Source organism: Anolis carolinensis, unplaced genomic scaffold (genome assembly GCF_035594765.1).
Source record: "Anolis carolinensis isolate JA03-04 unplaced genomic scaffold, rAnoCar3.1.pri scaffold_7, whole genome shotgun sequence".
Classification (NCBI taxonomy): Eukaryota; Metazoa; Chordata; class Lepidosauria; order Squamata; family Dactyloidae; genus Anolis; species Anolis carolinensis.
In genome coordinates, this window is record NW_026943818.1 from 3,157,934 (window position 1) to 3,174,038 (window position 16,105).

The following is a 16,105-nucleotide window of genomic DNA, read 5'->3' on the forward strand; positions in this document are numbered from 1 at the left end:
TTCGAACTGCTAGGTTGGCAGGAGCTGGGGCTATCAGCGGGCGCTCATTCCGCACCCGGGATTTGAACCTGGCACCTTTCAGTCCGCAAGTTCAGCAGCTCAGCGCTTTAACACACTGTGCCAACAGGGCCCCCCATTATATTATTAGCATAGCACAATACTGTCAACAAATTATCATATTGTACTATATCTATATATTGTAATATTATTAATAATATTACGTGTAATATATAATATATAATTAATATTATTATATTGTATTATTAGTATATCGTATTACAAAATAATATTATTAACATGATATGCATATACAATATATTATCTATATATATAAAAGGGTAATGAAATTTCGGCCTAGAACAAAACAACAAAACTACACATCCAAGAAACACTAAACTTGGCAGCACAACCCCTCATCCATGCCTCCATGTTCATACAACAAAAAGAAAAGAAAAATAAAGTCCTAATTAGAGGGAGAGGAATAATTGTTTTTATCCAATTGCTGCCAGTTCAAAGGCTAAGCTCCACCCACTTGGTCTCCTAGCAACCCACTCAGCCCAGGAGACAGGCAGAGTTAGGCCTCACTTTGGCCTCTTCCACACTGCCTATAAAATACAGATTATCTGATTTTAACTGGATTATATGGCAGTGTAGACTCAAGGCCCTTCCACACAGCTATATAACCCATTTATAATGGACTTAATGTAAGGTAAAACCTTTACCCTGTACCCTAACTACCACCAATTCCTCAAGACTTTATTTCCCATACCACCATACTTCGCCACAGCAACGCGTGGCCAGACACAGCTAGTATATTATTGTAAATTATATTGTATATATGTACCTATGCATGTGTGTATACATATATATATATACACACATACACATATATACATATAATTGTTGTGTGTTGTTATCAGCACTGGCTACAGCAGGGATGGGGAAACTTGGGGCCTTCAAGAGTTTTGGACTCCAACTCCCATCATTCCTGACAGCCACAGGCCCCTTACTTTTCCCCCTTGGGCTCGACCAAGAACTCATAAAGTCATCCCTTTGACACCTGGGCAAACTTGGGCCCTCCCTCCAGGTGTTTTGGACTCCAACTCCCATCATTCCTGACAGCCACAGGCCCCTTACTTTTCCCCCTTGGGCTCGACCAAGAACTCATAAAGTCATCCCTTTGACACCTGGGCAAACTTGGGCCCTCCCTCCAGGTGTTTTGGACTCCAACTCCCATCATTCCTGACAGCCTCAGGCCCTTTCCTTTTCTCCCTCAGCCGCTTAAGCGGCTGAGGGAGAAAAGGAAAGGGCCTGAGGCTGTCAGGAATGATGGGAGTTGGAGTCCAAAACACCTGGAGGCCCCAAATTGGCCTACTCTTGGCCTACAGGCTCACCTTTCGGGCCTTGTTTTGGTTCTGAAGGGAAGGAATGGCGTCCTTTCTGAGGGAAAGCTTGGTCATTTTGGCCGCCGCCGGCCACCGTCCTCTCTCCAATCCGCCTTCCCGCTCTTTTGGTTGCTTAGCAACGAGGCGCGACTCGGAAAGATGGCGGCGGAAGGAAAAACATAGAAATGTACAACCTTCTCTGTCTCCTCTTCTTCAATGAACACAAGAGGATGGTTTAAAATAATAATAATATTTTAAAAAGCTGGCCTTTGTGAAACTTACGGGGCTGTGACTGAAATCATTTTTACCTCAGGACTACTCGCGTTTTCAATATGGCGCCACGGGGTGTCCCTCTCGGGCCGCCGTAGCTGCTTAGAGCGGCTGAGGGGAGCAAGGAGAGAGGCCGGGCCAAGATGGCGGCAGCGGAGGCTGTGAGGGAAGGAGGCCGGCGGCGAGGAGGAAAAACAGTAGCAGCCGCCGCCGCCCCGAGGGCTCTCCTCCGGCCGCGAGCCATGTAAGCGAACCCCGGGGCCCTTCCTTCTTCCCTCGGAGCCAGGATGTTCTCGGCCCTGAAGAAGCTGGTGGGCTCCGACCAGGCCCCGCCCGGCAGGGACAGGCCCATCCCGGCGGGGCTCCAGTCCATGAACCAGGCCCTGCAGCGCCGCTTCGCCAAGGGGGTCCAGTACAACAGTGAGTCCGGGCTGGGCTGGGTAGGCCGGGAGGGACCCGCTGCGGAACAGGCCGCTTTCCTGGGTACCGTAGGATGTTCAAGGCGTGTTTACGTTTTGTTTACTTATTTACAGCATTTCTACCCCGCCTTTCTCACCCGAGGGGGACTCAAGGCGGCTTACAATAAATAGGCAAAAATTCAGTGCCCGCATACAATAACTAAACAACAGTTCAGATAAAAACAAATAGCATTGGGTTGTTGTGTGTCTTTCGGGCTGTGTGGCCATGTTCCAGAAGACATACAACAACCCTGTGATCCCGGCCATGAAAGCCTTCGACCACACAAATAGCATTGCAGAATAAAAGCAAATTATACAAAGTTTAAAACATATCCAAGTTAAAATCCATTCGTCCAAAATCCTCAGACTTAATAATAATAATAATAATAATAATAATAATAATAATAATAATAATTTTATTCTTATACCCCGCCCCATCTCCCCGAAGGGACTTGGGGCGGCTTACATGGGGCCAAGCCCGGTCATGACAATATAAAACCAGCAGTAAAACAAATCAAACAAAGCTTAGTCCAGACCATAATACTTATAAAGATAAGTATAATGTATATTGCTGCTATAGTCCCCCCCCCCACCTTTGAAGTTGACTGAATTGCATTGTTTGATATTATTACTGTTGTATAAACCTATCTGTTTTTGTCATCTTCTTGTGTTTTAACTGTGTATATTGTTAATGTATTTGCGCTGTTGCTTTTGTAACATTGTGAGCCGCCCCGAGTCCCCACGGGGAGATGGTGGCGGGCTATAAATAAATAATAATAATAATAATAATAATAATTAAAGGTAAAGCTTTCCCCTGACATTAAGTCAATTCATGTCTGACTTTGGGGGTTGGCGCTCATCTCCATTTCTAAGCCAAAGAGCCGGCATTGTCCGTAGACACCTCCAAGGTCATGTGGCCATAGGCATGACTGCATGGAGCGCCGTTATCTTACTGCTGGAGCGGTACCTATTGATCTACTCACATTGGCATGTTTTCAAACTGCTAGGTTGGCAGGAGCTGGAGCTAACAGCAGGCGCTCACTCCACTCCCGGAGTTTGAACCTGGGACCTTTCGGTCTCCAGCTCAGTGCTTTAACGCACTTCGCCACCGGGGCTCCTATATATTACAGTAGAGTCCCACTTATCCAACATAAACGGGCCGGCAGAACGTTGGATAAGCGAATATGTTGGATAATAAAGAGGCATTGAGGAAAAGCCTATTAAATATCAAATTAGGTTATGATTTTACAAATTAAGCACCAAAACATCATGTTATACAACAAATTTGACAGGAAAAGCAGTTCAATACACAGTAATGCTATGTAGTAATTACTGTATTTACATATTTAGCACCAAAATATCACAATATATTGAAAACCTAGACTACAAAAATACGTTGGATAATCCAGAACATTGGATAAGCGAGTGTTGGATAAGTGAGACTCTACTGTACTTATAATAATAATAATAATAATAATAATAATAATAATACTTTATTCTTATATCCCGCTCCATCTCCCCAAGGGGACTCGAGGTGGCTTACAAAGAGACTATGCCCAAGCAATATAAAAATACAACAGTAAAAACAAATTCAAACACAGCAATAAATACATCAAAAAAGCATACAACAACAACAATCTAAAAACAATTAAAACATGTTCAATGCCCTGGAGCGGTATAGTTGGTACTTCAATCTTCAGACTAAGGGCGAGAAATAAGGTTAGCAAGGTGCAATGCATTATAACTTCTAGTGGAATGGTATAGCGATAAGGTGCAAAGTGTTGGAATATGAAATCAGTGTTCTCATTCATTAAATGCTTGCGTGCACAACCATGTCTTTAAGGCTTTTCTGAAGCCCAGGAGAGTTGGAATCTGCCAAATGTTGCTGGGGAGGGCATTCCACATTGCAGAATAAGTGTGTGTATGGATCCTTCCACCCAGCCCTATATCCCAGAATATCTGCTTTGAACTGGGTTATCTGAGTCCACACACACACACACATACACACACACACACATACGGTATACACACACACACACATACACACACACACACATACGGTATATACACACAGCCATGTCATCCAGGGTCTGGATCCAGATGGTCTGCTTCGAATTGCATTCTGTGGCAGTGTAGGCTCATATAATCCAGGTCAAAGCAGATAATCCGGATTCAGTCAATCAAGAAATCATTTAAATGTTGTATTTAAAGAGAAACCTTTACTACGTTTCACATATAAACATGAACCTTAATTTATAACCTCCCCCCAAGGTTCAATTGCCATTACAGTAGAGTCTTGCTTATCCAATGTAAACGGGCCGGCAGAATGGATAATAAGGAGAGATTAAGGAGAAGCCTATTAAACATCAAATTAGGTTATGATTTTACAAATTAAGCACCAAAACATCATGTTAGACAACAAATTAGACAGAAAAAGTAGTTCAATATGCAGTAATGTTATGTTGTAATTACTGTATTTACGAATTTAGCACCAAAATATCATGATATATTGAAAACATTGACTACAAAAACACTGACTACTAAAAGGCAAACTGTGTTGGATAATCCAGAATGCTGGATAAGCAAAGGCTGGATAAGCGAGACTCTACTTATATTAAAATTAATTATGTTGCAGTGCTGTAACAGAGCCAACTAGCCAACAAGCCAGAATAATAATAATAATAATAATAATAATAATAATAATAATAATAATAAACACTTTATTTATATCCCACCCTATTTCCCCAAGGGCATACCGGCAAATAACTTAGCTAGAAGGATATAGTAATGCCATGTCCTGCAACTATGGAGCTTAGTTGCATTGAAGGAAAGCATCTGCTGTGTCAACATGGAGTGCTGAAGTGTAGCACTCCCTGTCCTTGGCATGTGATCTTCCTATTTAAAAAGCCTTTTGTGCTCCTGACCTTCATCCTTTGCTTAAGAATGCTTGCAGATATAATGCAGTTGCTTCAGAGAGCTTTGCAGCTTTCTGCCTGACTAGGACTTGAAACTAAGGCTGCATCTACACTGTAGAATAAACACAGTTTGGCACCACTTGAAACTACCATGGCTCAGTGCTACAGAACCCTGGGAACTGTTGTTTTGCGGGACCTTTAGCCTTCTCTGCCCAAGATAACTGGTGCCTTACCAAACTACAACTCCTAGGATCCCATAGTACTGAGTCATGGTATTTCAAGTAGTATCAAACTACATTCATTTTATGTTATAGATATACCTTTTGCATTGGAGAAATTGAACTTCTTTGTTCAGAGAGAGCTTTGGACATAGCTTTAATTTTGCAAAAGGTTTAATGCATGTTTAAATGCATTTTTGCCTGTCTTTATCTACATGCCCTTTTGCTTCTGCTTCAACTTATCCTGAAAGCATGAACCCCAGTAAAGGAGGAAAAGGTATAAATGAAAGCACTGCACTTTAGCCTTGTTTCCTGCTTTGGCTCAGTCTGCCGGAAGGGAGAGTTTCCTGTATTTTCTCTTTGAACACAACACTCTTCTGCAGAAATGTCAGAATGTCATTGCCTGAAGTCAACCCTTTAATGCTGCCAGCTCTGTTGCAACCAGAGAAAGTGCCTTTTGATGTTGGTTTCTTTTGAATGTCTTTCTAAAGCTTGGTGCTTAAAGTGTGTGCCCTGCAGTTTGTAGACCTTGTGACTGTTAGGATCCTAGACACAGGTTCCTGACAATGGCACTCAAAATGCTGTCTGCCCCTCTGACTCTTAGCTCTTTGCTGCATCCCCTCCAAGAATGCGTTTGTGGGTTATCTCAACTACGCTTGCTTTACTCCCGGCTGATATTTTTAACAGCTTGAGCAAGAAGCTTCTCCATAGTAACTGTCAGTCTCTTGTGAGATCCAGATGACACAAGGGAGGCTTGGCTGCCTCTCTTTTGAAGGGATGCTGGCACCTGGCATTTCCCGACATGGCTTTGCCTTGCTTGTGTTGATGGACCTGGTGCTTAACTTGCACATGCTCAGCACATGCCAGAATGTTGGAGTGTTCATTTTGGAAAGTGGGGCCCATGCCTCTGTGGAATTGTGTCCTTCCCTCCGCATGGCCTTCCTTCCTAAACCAACTGGGAGAGAGGCTTGGTCAGGATTGACTTCATCTGGGAGGGGCTCTAATAAAACAATCCCAGCAAGTTTGGTTAAAACCAAAGCAAATATTGACCTATTCCTTAATAGGATCCTTGCCTTATGCCTTTTCCTTGGTTGTGAGAGGCATGCAGCTCGAGCGGTCTCAAGCGAAGGCTGTGTTGCCAGGCCTGAATATTTCATGGCTCTCAGGTGGATCAGTTACCAGTGGAGGGCGAAGGTGTTCAGGCTTGGATCTTTGTGTTTTATATCTCTTGTTTTAATGATGTTGTACTCCGCCTTGAGCCACAGAGAGAGACCAGTAATAAATGTATTATTATTATTATTATTATTATTTTATTATGACACAGCAAACAAGATAGACATGCTGGATTTCATATCACAAAATCACAAGTCGAACACTTCCCAAGTGTCTAGGACTGTGTGATGTATTTTTGGATGATGCGCGCAGATCCCAGCAGGGTGGCCTTTTGCAGTTGGCAGATCGTAATTTTGTCAATTTCCAAATGCCAGCTGAGATCTTTTGGCACAGCACCCAGTGTGCCCATCACCACCGGGACCACCTGCACTGGTTTCTGCCAGAGTCTTTGAAGTTCAATCTTGAGGTCCTGATAGCGGCTGAGTTTTTCCTGTTGTTTTTCGTCAATGCGACTGTCACCTGGGATGGCAACATCAATGATCCAAACCTTATTATTATTATTATTATTATTATTATTATTATTATTATTATTATTATTATTATTGGTTCTCCTCTGGATAGTCATTATGTCTGTCTGTTGCTTCTGCTGATGTTTCTATCCAACATTATCTCTCTAAAAAGGAACCCAAAATAGCCAACACTAAAAGAATAGAACATACAAATTAAAACCTGAAAAATACAGACATGAGATTCCACACTTGCTGTCCTCTTGCCCAGTAAGCAGCTTTCCTTTGCAGGGAGGGAGATAGAAGCAGTCAGTGCTGCAAGCTGCACGTGATCCAGCCTCTTTCTCTTAAGAGTTCTTCTCTTGATGTTTTTGTATCAAAGGCTTTCCAGTATGTGTCTGTCTGTCCATCGGCCAGAGACAGGCGTCGTGTCCCGTCTCTTGGCATGAGATGGACTCTGCCGCCTTCCCCTGAACAGTTTGATGCTCACTGAATGCCTCTCCAAGGCAAACATGTAAAGTAAATATGGAAGTAATGTTTCTGTAAAGGCCGAGTCAAAGGTTAGTGCAAGAAGGCTGTTGACTACAGAGCCCTTTCTTTTTCCCAAACTACTGCAAAGAAACAAGAAAAGGCAAAAGGTGTGTGTTAATGTGGCTCAGCTCAGCTTGTAAATGGCTCCTCCTTTCTTACTCTTTTCCTCCCTCTTTCTCTCTTTTTCCCAGTGAAAATTGTCATCCGGGGGGACAGGAACACGGGGAAGACTACTTTGTGGCACCGGCTGCAGGGGAAGAAGTTTGTGGAGGAGTACATTCCCACTCAGGAGATCCAAGTCACCAGCATCCACTGGAATTACAAAAGTGAGTTGGGTCGGAAGAGGGAGGAGATGTTTCAAAGTGAGCCGGGGCTCTTGAATACTTGCCTTAACTTTGCGCCCCTTTCCCTTCCTTTTACAGCCACTGACGATATTGTGAAAGTCGAAGTCTGGGATGTGGTCGACAAAGGTAAGGCCTCTGCCTCCTGTTTCTTTCTCCCTCTTTGGAAGAGATGTGTTTGGGAATTGAGGCTCTTGCTGCAATGGGCCTCAAAGGCAGCTTAGCAAAATAGTCCTCATTGTGTGACCATTTGCATGAGTTGGCCGCCATCGTGGAGTTGAGTTGGGGTTATGGAGCCCACTATTTCCAACCTAGTTCCTCTCTTTTACCTTTGTCAACTTGATATAGACACAGGATCTACTCCCATCCCAATTTGCACTTCCAAGAATTTGCAGCACTTTATCAGTCACCTCGTGTTTACAATATTTATATGGTGCACCTTACCCAGTCTACTTTTAGAACCTCTCCATTTTAATCCATGTTTTTATTAGTTTTTGTCATTTGTTTTTATTGGCTAATGTTTAATTTTTTATAATTGTGCATGTCTCTTGTCTATTGTTGTGTTTTATATTGCTATTGTTTTTATTTGGGCTTGGCCCCATGTAAGCCGTCCTGAGTCCCCTTTTGGGGAGATAGAGGCAGGGTATAAAAATAAAGTTATTATTATTATTATTATTATTATTATTATTAATTTATTATGACACAGCAAACAAGATAGATATGCTGGATTTCGTTTCACAAAATAACAAGTCGAACACTTCCCAAGTGTCTAGGACTGTGTGATGTATTTTCGGATGATGCGCGCAGATCCCAGCAGGGTGGCCTTTTGCAGTTGGCAGGTTGTAATTTTGTCAATGTCTGTTGTTTCCAAATGGGGAGATAGAGGCGGGGTATAAAAATAAAGTTATTATTATTATTATTATTACTACTACTATGGCGGCCGACTCATGCAATGGTCATACGATGCCATTCCAAACTGCTTTAAATTTTGTATTTGCTTTAAATTGTGATTAGATTTTGGGGGTTTGTTCGCCATCTTGGGTTCTTTACTGGCAGAAAGGTGTGGTATAAATAAAGTTAATAATAATAATACTATGAGTCCGCATTTCTTATATGAGTGTTGACTCATGTAACAGTCACATGCTGCAGTTTCACACTAAGGTGTCGATCCAGACTTAGAGACGGACATCTCCGTAATCAAAGGATGAGGCTCGCCTTTTCCATCTCTGTGGGTTGAATGCTCTTCCATCTTGTTGGTTGTTTTTATTTTTGTCATTTGTCTTGTGTTTCTTTCTTTTCTCTTCTTCACAATCCAACCTGCTCAGGCCAAAAAATCAACCTGCGCGACTCCTTGGGTGAGAGAAAGAGAGGAGGAGACCCTGGTCCTCCCTTAGCAAAACTTCCTGAGCTTTTGTAGATAGGACCCTTGTGTTGCCCTTTTCCTCCCTTGCGTGTGTTGCCGTGTGTTTGCGTGTACCCTTAGGCTTAGCCTGGGGTCCTGTACCTGAAAGCATGGTTTGTGAAATGACGCTTGGCGTTTTCCGTATCCAGACTCGTCCCCCCTTGAGCCCTGTTTCGGGTTCACTGTTGCTTCCTGCTTGAACCGTAGCAAAGGACAGGGGCTTGCAAACCATGGTTTTCCGTTTTCACCTAGGTTTGTTCCATTCCTGTGCCTTAGGTTTAAAGTGCCATCAAATGAAGGGAAGGATGCCGTGACAAGCCTTGGCTTAAACCAATCCAGAGTCCACAAGTCAAGGGGATGAGGGTGCGGGGCTGCTGTGGTTTTCTGTATTGATGTTTGTCCCCTCGGGGAGAAGGACGGGGTAGAAATATTGAAAATAAATAAATAAATAAATAAATGTTTGTGGAGGTTTTTTTATTTTATTTTATTTTGTGTTTTTATTTATGTAATTTATTGCATGTTTTTGATTTTGTCACACATACCCTTCTTTGAGCCACCAGAAGAGATGGTTGATAAATAAAATGTTATTATATATTATGTCATTATTTTAGTTAAAGGGATAGTTTTTTTAATGGGTTCTAATTTTTTTAAACCTCGTTCATGTCTAATTCTGTTTTAATGTGGGTCCCTAGTGACACAGTGTGTTAAAGCGCTGAGCTGCTGAACTTGCGGACCAAAAGGTGCCAGGTTCAAATCATGGGAGCAGAATGAGCGCCCGCTGTTAGCCCCAGCTCCTGCCAACCTAGCAGCTCGAAAACATGCCAATGTGAGTAGATCAATAGGTACCGCTCCAGCGGGAAGGTAACAGCGCTCCATGCAGTCATGCTGTTACCTTGGAGGTGTCTACGTTGTCTACGGACAACGCCGGTTCTTCGGCTTAGAAATGGAGATGAGCACCAACCCCCAGAGTCAGTCAGAACTGGACTTACCGTCAGGGGAAAACCTTTACCTATATATATACAGTAGAGTCTCACTTATCCAAGCCTTGCTTATCCAAGCCTCTGGATTATCCAAGCCATTTTTGTAGTCAATGTTTTCAATATATCATGATATTTTGGTGCTAAATTCGTAAATACAGTAATTGCAACATAACATTACTGCATACTGAACTACTTTTTCTGTCAAATTTGTTGTATAACATGATGTTTTGGTGCTTAATTTGTAAAATCATAACCTAATTTGATGTTTAATAGGCTTTTCCTTAATCCCTACTTATTATCCAAGATATTCGCTTATCCAAGCTTCTGCCAGCCTGTTTAGCTTGGATAAGAGAGACTCTACTGTAATATAAAGCAGGATGATAATAAAAATAATAAATATGTTTGCTATAATGTTCAAACACGGTCAATGCATGTGACCCTGGAAATTCCCAGATGCTCCTGTTTCCTTATGGACATGTCTGCTCTTCAACCAAACTGCTTTATTATAATAATATCATCAATAAAAACAAGTGGCTCATCGTAATAAAACCAATACAGTATATAACTTAAAAATATACAAACATCACAACAGAACATGAACAGGATTAAAGATGAGCAATTAAAACCCTCTTTGTGCAGTTAAAACCACAGCAGCCTCGGAGCGCTAGTCTCCTGCCCGCTGCATGCGGGGTCTTCTTCCTGTTTGAGCTTGAAAAGAGAGTGCAAGGAGTGCTATGAGATTGTAAAAGGAGGGCTGCATGTCTGGGGCCTGCATTTCTGTGGAGCTACAGGTGAGGGCCAGCACTGCTTATACCGGTTTTCTTTGTCTCCCCACAGGGAAGTGCAAGAAGCGCGGAGACGGCTTGAAACTGGAGAATGACCCTCAGGAGGTGAAGCTTCTTGACCCATTTTCTATTCCTCCATTGACCCACACCCTTCTCCCTCGACTTCTCCCTTGCACATGGCTCAGACAAAAAGACTGGGCTATGAATTGCCCAGCCATCCTCATCCAAACCCTGACCCTTTATATGGTCATATATATATTTATATGGTGCACCTTACCCAGTCTACTTTTACAACCTCTCCGTTTTAATCCATGTTTTTATTAGTTCTTGTCATTTGTTTTTATTGGGTAATGTTTAAATTTTTATAATTGTGCATGTCTTTTGTCTATTGTTGTGTTTTATATTGCTATTGTTTTTATTTGGGCTTGGCCCCATGTAAACCGCCCTGGGTCCCCTTTGGAGAGATAGAGGCGGGGTATAAAAATAAAGTTGTTATTATTATTGTTATTATTTCCTTTCAGGCGGAGGCTGAGATGGCTCTGGACGCAGAGTTCCTGGACGTTTACAAGAACTGCAACGGCGTTGTGATGATGTTTGATATCACCAAACAATGGTAGGAGGAACCTCAGAAAAGGGTTGTATATACATACTGTGTATATACTGTGTGTGTGTGTGTGTGTGTGTGTGTGTATATATATATATATATATATATGTATAATATATATACTATATATGTGTATGTGTGTGTAATTTTGTACAAATAGTAGAAAAATGCCTGCTGGGATCTTCCCGTCGACATTTCTTCTGCCCTTGGTGTCAAAAGCAGGGGGTTCATGATACTGCAGTGCAAACTGGTTGATGTCTGCAGACTGTGGATGGGCCTTAGAGTCCTCCCAGGGAGCGAGGCCTGACCAGCTGCCTTGCCTGTCTCCTCTGCAGGACCTTCAGCTACATCCTGCGGGAGCTGCCCAAAGTGCCGACCCATGTTCCGGTCTGTGTCCTGGGCAACTATCGGGACATGGGGGAGCACCGGGTCATCCTCCCGGACGACGTGCGGGACTTCATCCACAACCTTAATAGGTGAGAAGGGAGGGGGAATGGCGAAGGGCCGGCACCGCCTTCTCCTTCCGATCCTTTGTGAGTTAGATCTTTGTGAGATAGGTGGTTGCCTGGATAATGGGGGGCTTAGGGCTGGTGCTATTACGAGCAGCTTCCAGATGCAGTGACAAATTATTTTCACATTATTATTATCGTTAATAATGTGGCAGAAGGTAATAATAATAATTGCAATGATAATAATAATAATAATAATAATAATAATAATAATAATAATAATATATGATGATGAGGATGATCATCATCATCATTTAATTATTAATCACCCTCCATCCAAAATGCTCTAGGCAATTTACAAGCTAAATTGTAAAGGATAAAAATACATACATACAAATATCGATAAAATTAACATAAATCAAAAGCTCTAGTAAAAAGCCAGGTCTTAAGTGCTAGGGTAAAAGGCCCTAACTCACGCATGGCTCTCATATAGGGTGGCAAGGCATTCCATAAGGCAGGGGCAGAAATAGAAAAAGCTCTGCATCTGGTCCTTTCCAAGTGCACTTCTCTAGGACCTGGTATATAAAGTAAGTCTCGTTGGGATGGTGGTTGCGACCTCCGATGATGGGAGAAGGAGAGACGGTCCCTAAGGTACGATGGGCCCTGGCTGTAAAGAATTTTAAAGGTCAGAACTAGCATCTTATATAGACCATGGTAATCATTTGGAAGCCAATGCAAATTTCATGGGGGTTCTTGTGAGTAGCCTGGCTGCCGCATTCTGAACAATACGGAACTTTCGGATTGAAGACATCGGATGACGATATTGATACTGCTATTACTACTAATATATAATGATGGTGATTAAAAGAAACCTTTGAACCTGTTGGGGTGAGTGATGGGCCTTTTCCTTCTCTCTGGACACAGGCCTCCGGGCGCCTCCTACTTCCGTTACGCCGAGTCTTCCATGAAAAACAGCTTCGGCCTCAAGTACCTGCACAAGTTCTTCAACATCCCCTTCTTGCAGCTGCAGGTGAGCCTTCTGGCCGGCCTCTCCTTCCTGTCCTTTCTTTATTATTAAATTATTTAATCAAATTATTATTATTATCATTATATAGTAAAACATGTATTAAAGCATTCAAGGACACTCTTTTTTTCCCAAAGTGGCGTGATCCTTGTGTTTAGATAGAAATGTTTGTTGTTTACGGATGGACTCTGCCTTTTCTTCCTCCGTTTCCTCACTTTTTCCTGTGGCCTGAGGCTGCTGTTTAATTCATGGGCCTCTCTGCTGCTGAGGCTCGGGCCTGACACCAGATCTGCCTACAACAGCCCTGCCTTTCCAGGGATCTGTTTCACCGGATCCTCCCCGATCTGACCTGCTCTCCCTTTCTTCCAGCGAGAGACGCTGCTGCGGCAGCTGGAGACCAACCAGCTGGACATTGACGCCACTCTTGAAGAGCTCTCCGTCCAGCAGGAGACTGAGGACCAGAACTACGAAATGTAGGTCCCCGTCCCCCCCGGCAAAGAAAAAGGCCACTCATAGGCCCCACAGCAAAGGAGGCGTCCCTCTTGTTGGGGCTCCTTCCCTCTTGGTCTTGCATAATTTAGAGGGAAACCAATAGATGGCAAGGGAAGCTTCCTTTAATAGAATGCAAAAACATCCCTATTGTTATTGTTGTTATTATATTCTATTTATTATCATTATATTATTATGATTAATAATAATATATTAATTATTATATGTATTGTGATGCTGTGGTTTTTGACATGAATAGGTTTTAACCAGTTGTAAGGATTTTCAGTGTGAGCTGCTGTGAATCTCTTTTTTAGAGAGAAAAATGGGATACAAATAAAATAATAGTTCATAATAATCATCAAGTAGAGCCTCTGGTGGCTCAGTGTGTTAAAGCGCTGAGCTGCTGAACTTGCAGACTGAAAGGTCCCAGGTTCAAATCCCGGGAGCGGAGTGAGCGCCCGCTGTTAGCTCCAGCTTTTGCCAACCCAGCATGTTTGAAAACATGCAAATGTGAGTAGATCAATAGGTACCACTCTGGCGGGAAGGTAACAGCATTCCGTGCAGTCATGCTGGCCATATGACCTTGGAGGTGTCTATGGACAATGCCGGTTCTTTTGCTTAGAAATGGAGATGAGCACCAACCCCCAAAGTCGAACATGACTGGACTTAACGTCAGGGGAAACCTTTACCTTTTTAATAATCATCATCATAATCATCATCTGTCCTTGGGCCTGTTTCTCACAAATGCTGCAGGGCTGGACTTCAAGGATGATAATGACGACGACGACGATGATGATGATGATGATAATCTGATCTTGGGCTGTTCTCCCCAAATGCTGTGGGGATGGACTTTCAGGATAGTCATTGTCATCATCATCATCTGACTGTGGTCTGGACTTCCAAGGCAGGAGAGAAGGGTCCCCTTTGGGACTGCCACTCAGAACATCCACTCCTTTGACCCCTTTGCCCTTCTGTCTCCTTGCAGCTTCCTGGAGATGATGGAGGTCCGCAGCCGAGGCCATGCCTCCCCTCCAGCAGCCAATGGGCAGAGCCCTTCCTCTGGATCCCAGTCGCCGGTGGTCCCTCCCCTTCCTCCTCCAATGGGCGATGCCTCTGGAAGCTCCAGCCCTGGGACCCCGCTCCCGCCGCCCCTCCCTGTGGCCCCGCAGCACAACGAGGGACCCCCGGCAGAGGCCCCTGAGCCTCCCCCCTCCGCTGTTGTTGTGGCAGCCGCTGCACCGCCTCCAAAGCGCAGCATTATCTCCCGGCTCTTTGGGAGCTCCCCTGCCCCTGAGGCAGCCCCAGGTAAGCAGCTTCTCTTTTGTATGATTAGTTAAAAACATGGCTGTTCTGTTGTGCTTTTGAGTAGACAATTCCGTTATAACCTGGTCCATATCTACACTAAAACTTGCCGTGCTTCAGATTCATCTTCCCTACCTGTTGTATCTATTTGATGTATGTCCTATTTGTAATAGACTCTCCCTAAATCAGTTTTGATTATAGCCCAGATGTTATCCTATATTGGACCTTTAATGCCTGGATGATTGCTTAACATTTTAACTATGTTGATTTTAACTATGATTTGTTTAAATTGTTTTTAAATTGTGTTGTCTGATGTCTAAATGATTTTATGTGATTATATTGGGCTTGTTCCCTGTGTGAGCTGCCCTGAGTCCCCAGCTGGGGAGATGGAGGCGGCATACAAAAATAAATTTATTATTATTATTATATTATATTATACTAGCTGTGCCCGGCCACGCGTTGCTGTGGCTTAGTCTGGTGGTGTTGGTCAGTCTACATTAGGTTGTATTTATGCTGTGACCTCCACCTTCTTTATATTCACATTAGTAGTAGTACAGTATTTGAAGTCTATTACCTTCTTCAATTTTTGTGTTGATTGATAATTGCTTGAGATCCCTGTTGTCTTTGGTTTGTTGTTAGTTGTAATGTCTGATTCTGCTGAGTGCGGTTTATATTTTTATTGTGGTACAATAGTCTTTTTTTGTTTTGCCTGTGTAGGTGTTTATTATTGTTGTTGTTGTAGTGGTCATGAAGGTTGGATAAGTTAGATGTTACTGTATTGTTTTTTGGAGGCCCAGTGTAGCACTGACTGGCCTCTCAGCCTCAGTGCCTGGCTGTTTCTTGCCTGTGATGGTGTTGATTCTTATTGTTGTTGTTGTTGTTGTCATTGTTATTATTGTAATTGTTTTTTTGGAGGCCAAGTATGAATGTAGGGATTGGGGAGGTGGATGAGTTGTGTTGTCAAATTTTGTATTTGTTATAGTCACAATGCGTTGTTGTGAGTTTTGTGGGTCCGGATTGTGGTTTTGTGGTGTGGTTGTGTTGTTACAACTGAGAGGCAAGGCTTTTGTGTTGTGTTGCCAAGTTTTGTATTTCTGGGGCGTTTTGTTGTGTGCCAAGTTTTGTATTTCTGGGGCGTTTAGTTGTGTTGTTATAGTCACGATGCACTGTTGTGAGTTTTGTGGGTCCGGATTGTGGTTTTGTGGTGTGGTTGTGTTGTTACAATCGGGAGGGAATGCTTTTGTGTTGTGTTGGCAAGTTTCGTATTTCTGGGGCGTTTAGTTGTGTTGTTATAGTCATGATGCGTTGTTGTGAGTTTTGTGGGTCTTGTGTA

At 43.0% G+C, this 16,105-nt stretch overlaps 1 protein-coding gene across 2 annotated transcripts in view; it reads left to right on the forward strand.

Annotated features, from left to right (window-relative positions):
• Nucleotides 1–1,759: 1,759 nt before the first annotated feature.
• The window catches only part of rabl6 (RAB, member RAS oncogene family like 6), a 28,408-nt gene continuing 14,062 nt past the window's right edge, over nt 1,760–16,105 (forward strand). Inside the window, exons 1-10 of one of the 2 annotated variants that reach the window (XM_062959122.1) lie at nt 1,760–2,075; nt 7,588–7,722; nt 7,819–7,866; nt 9,063–9,092; nt 10,957–11,009; nt 11,426–11,517; nt 11,844–11,984; nt 12,882–12,987; nt 13,351–13,454; nt 14,456–14,775. In XM_062959122.1, coding sequence (XP_062815192.1) covers nt 1,943–2,075; nt 7,588–7,722; nt 7,819–7,866; nt 9,063–9,092; nt 10,957–11,009; nt 11,426–11,517; nt 11,844–11,984; nt 12,882–12,987; nt 13,351–13,454; nt 14,456–14,775 — 1,162 coding nt within the window. In that variant the 5' untranslated portion in view covers nt 1,760–1,942. The remainder of the gene's footprint in view (nt 2,076–7,587; nt 7,723–7,818; nt 7,867–9,062; nt 9,093–10,956; nt 11,010–11,425; nt 11,518–11,843; nt 11,985–12,881; nt 12,988–13,350; nt 13,455–14,455; nt 14,776–16,105) is intronic. The other variant, XM_062959123.1, reaches the window with a different exon arrangement.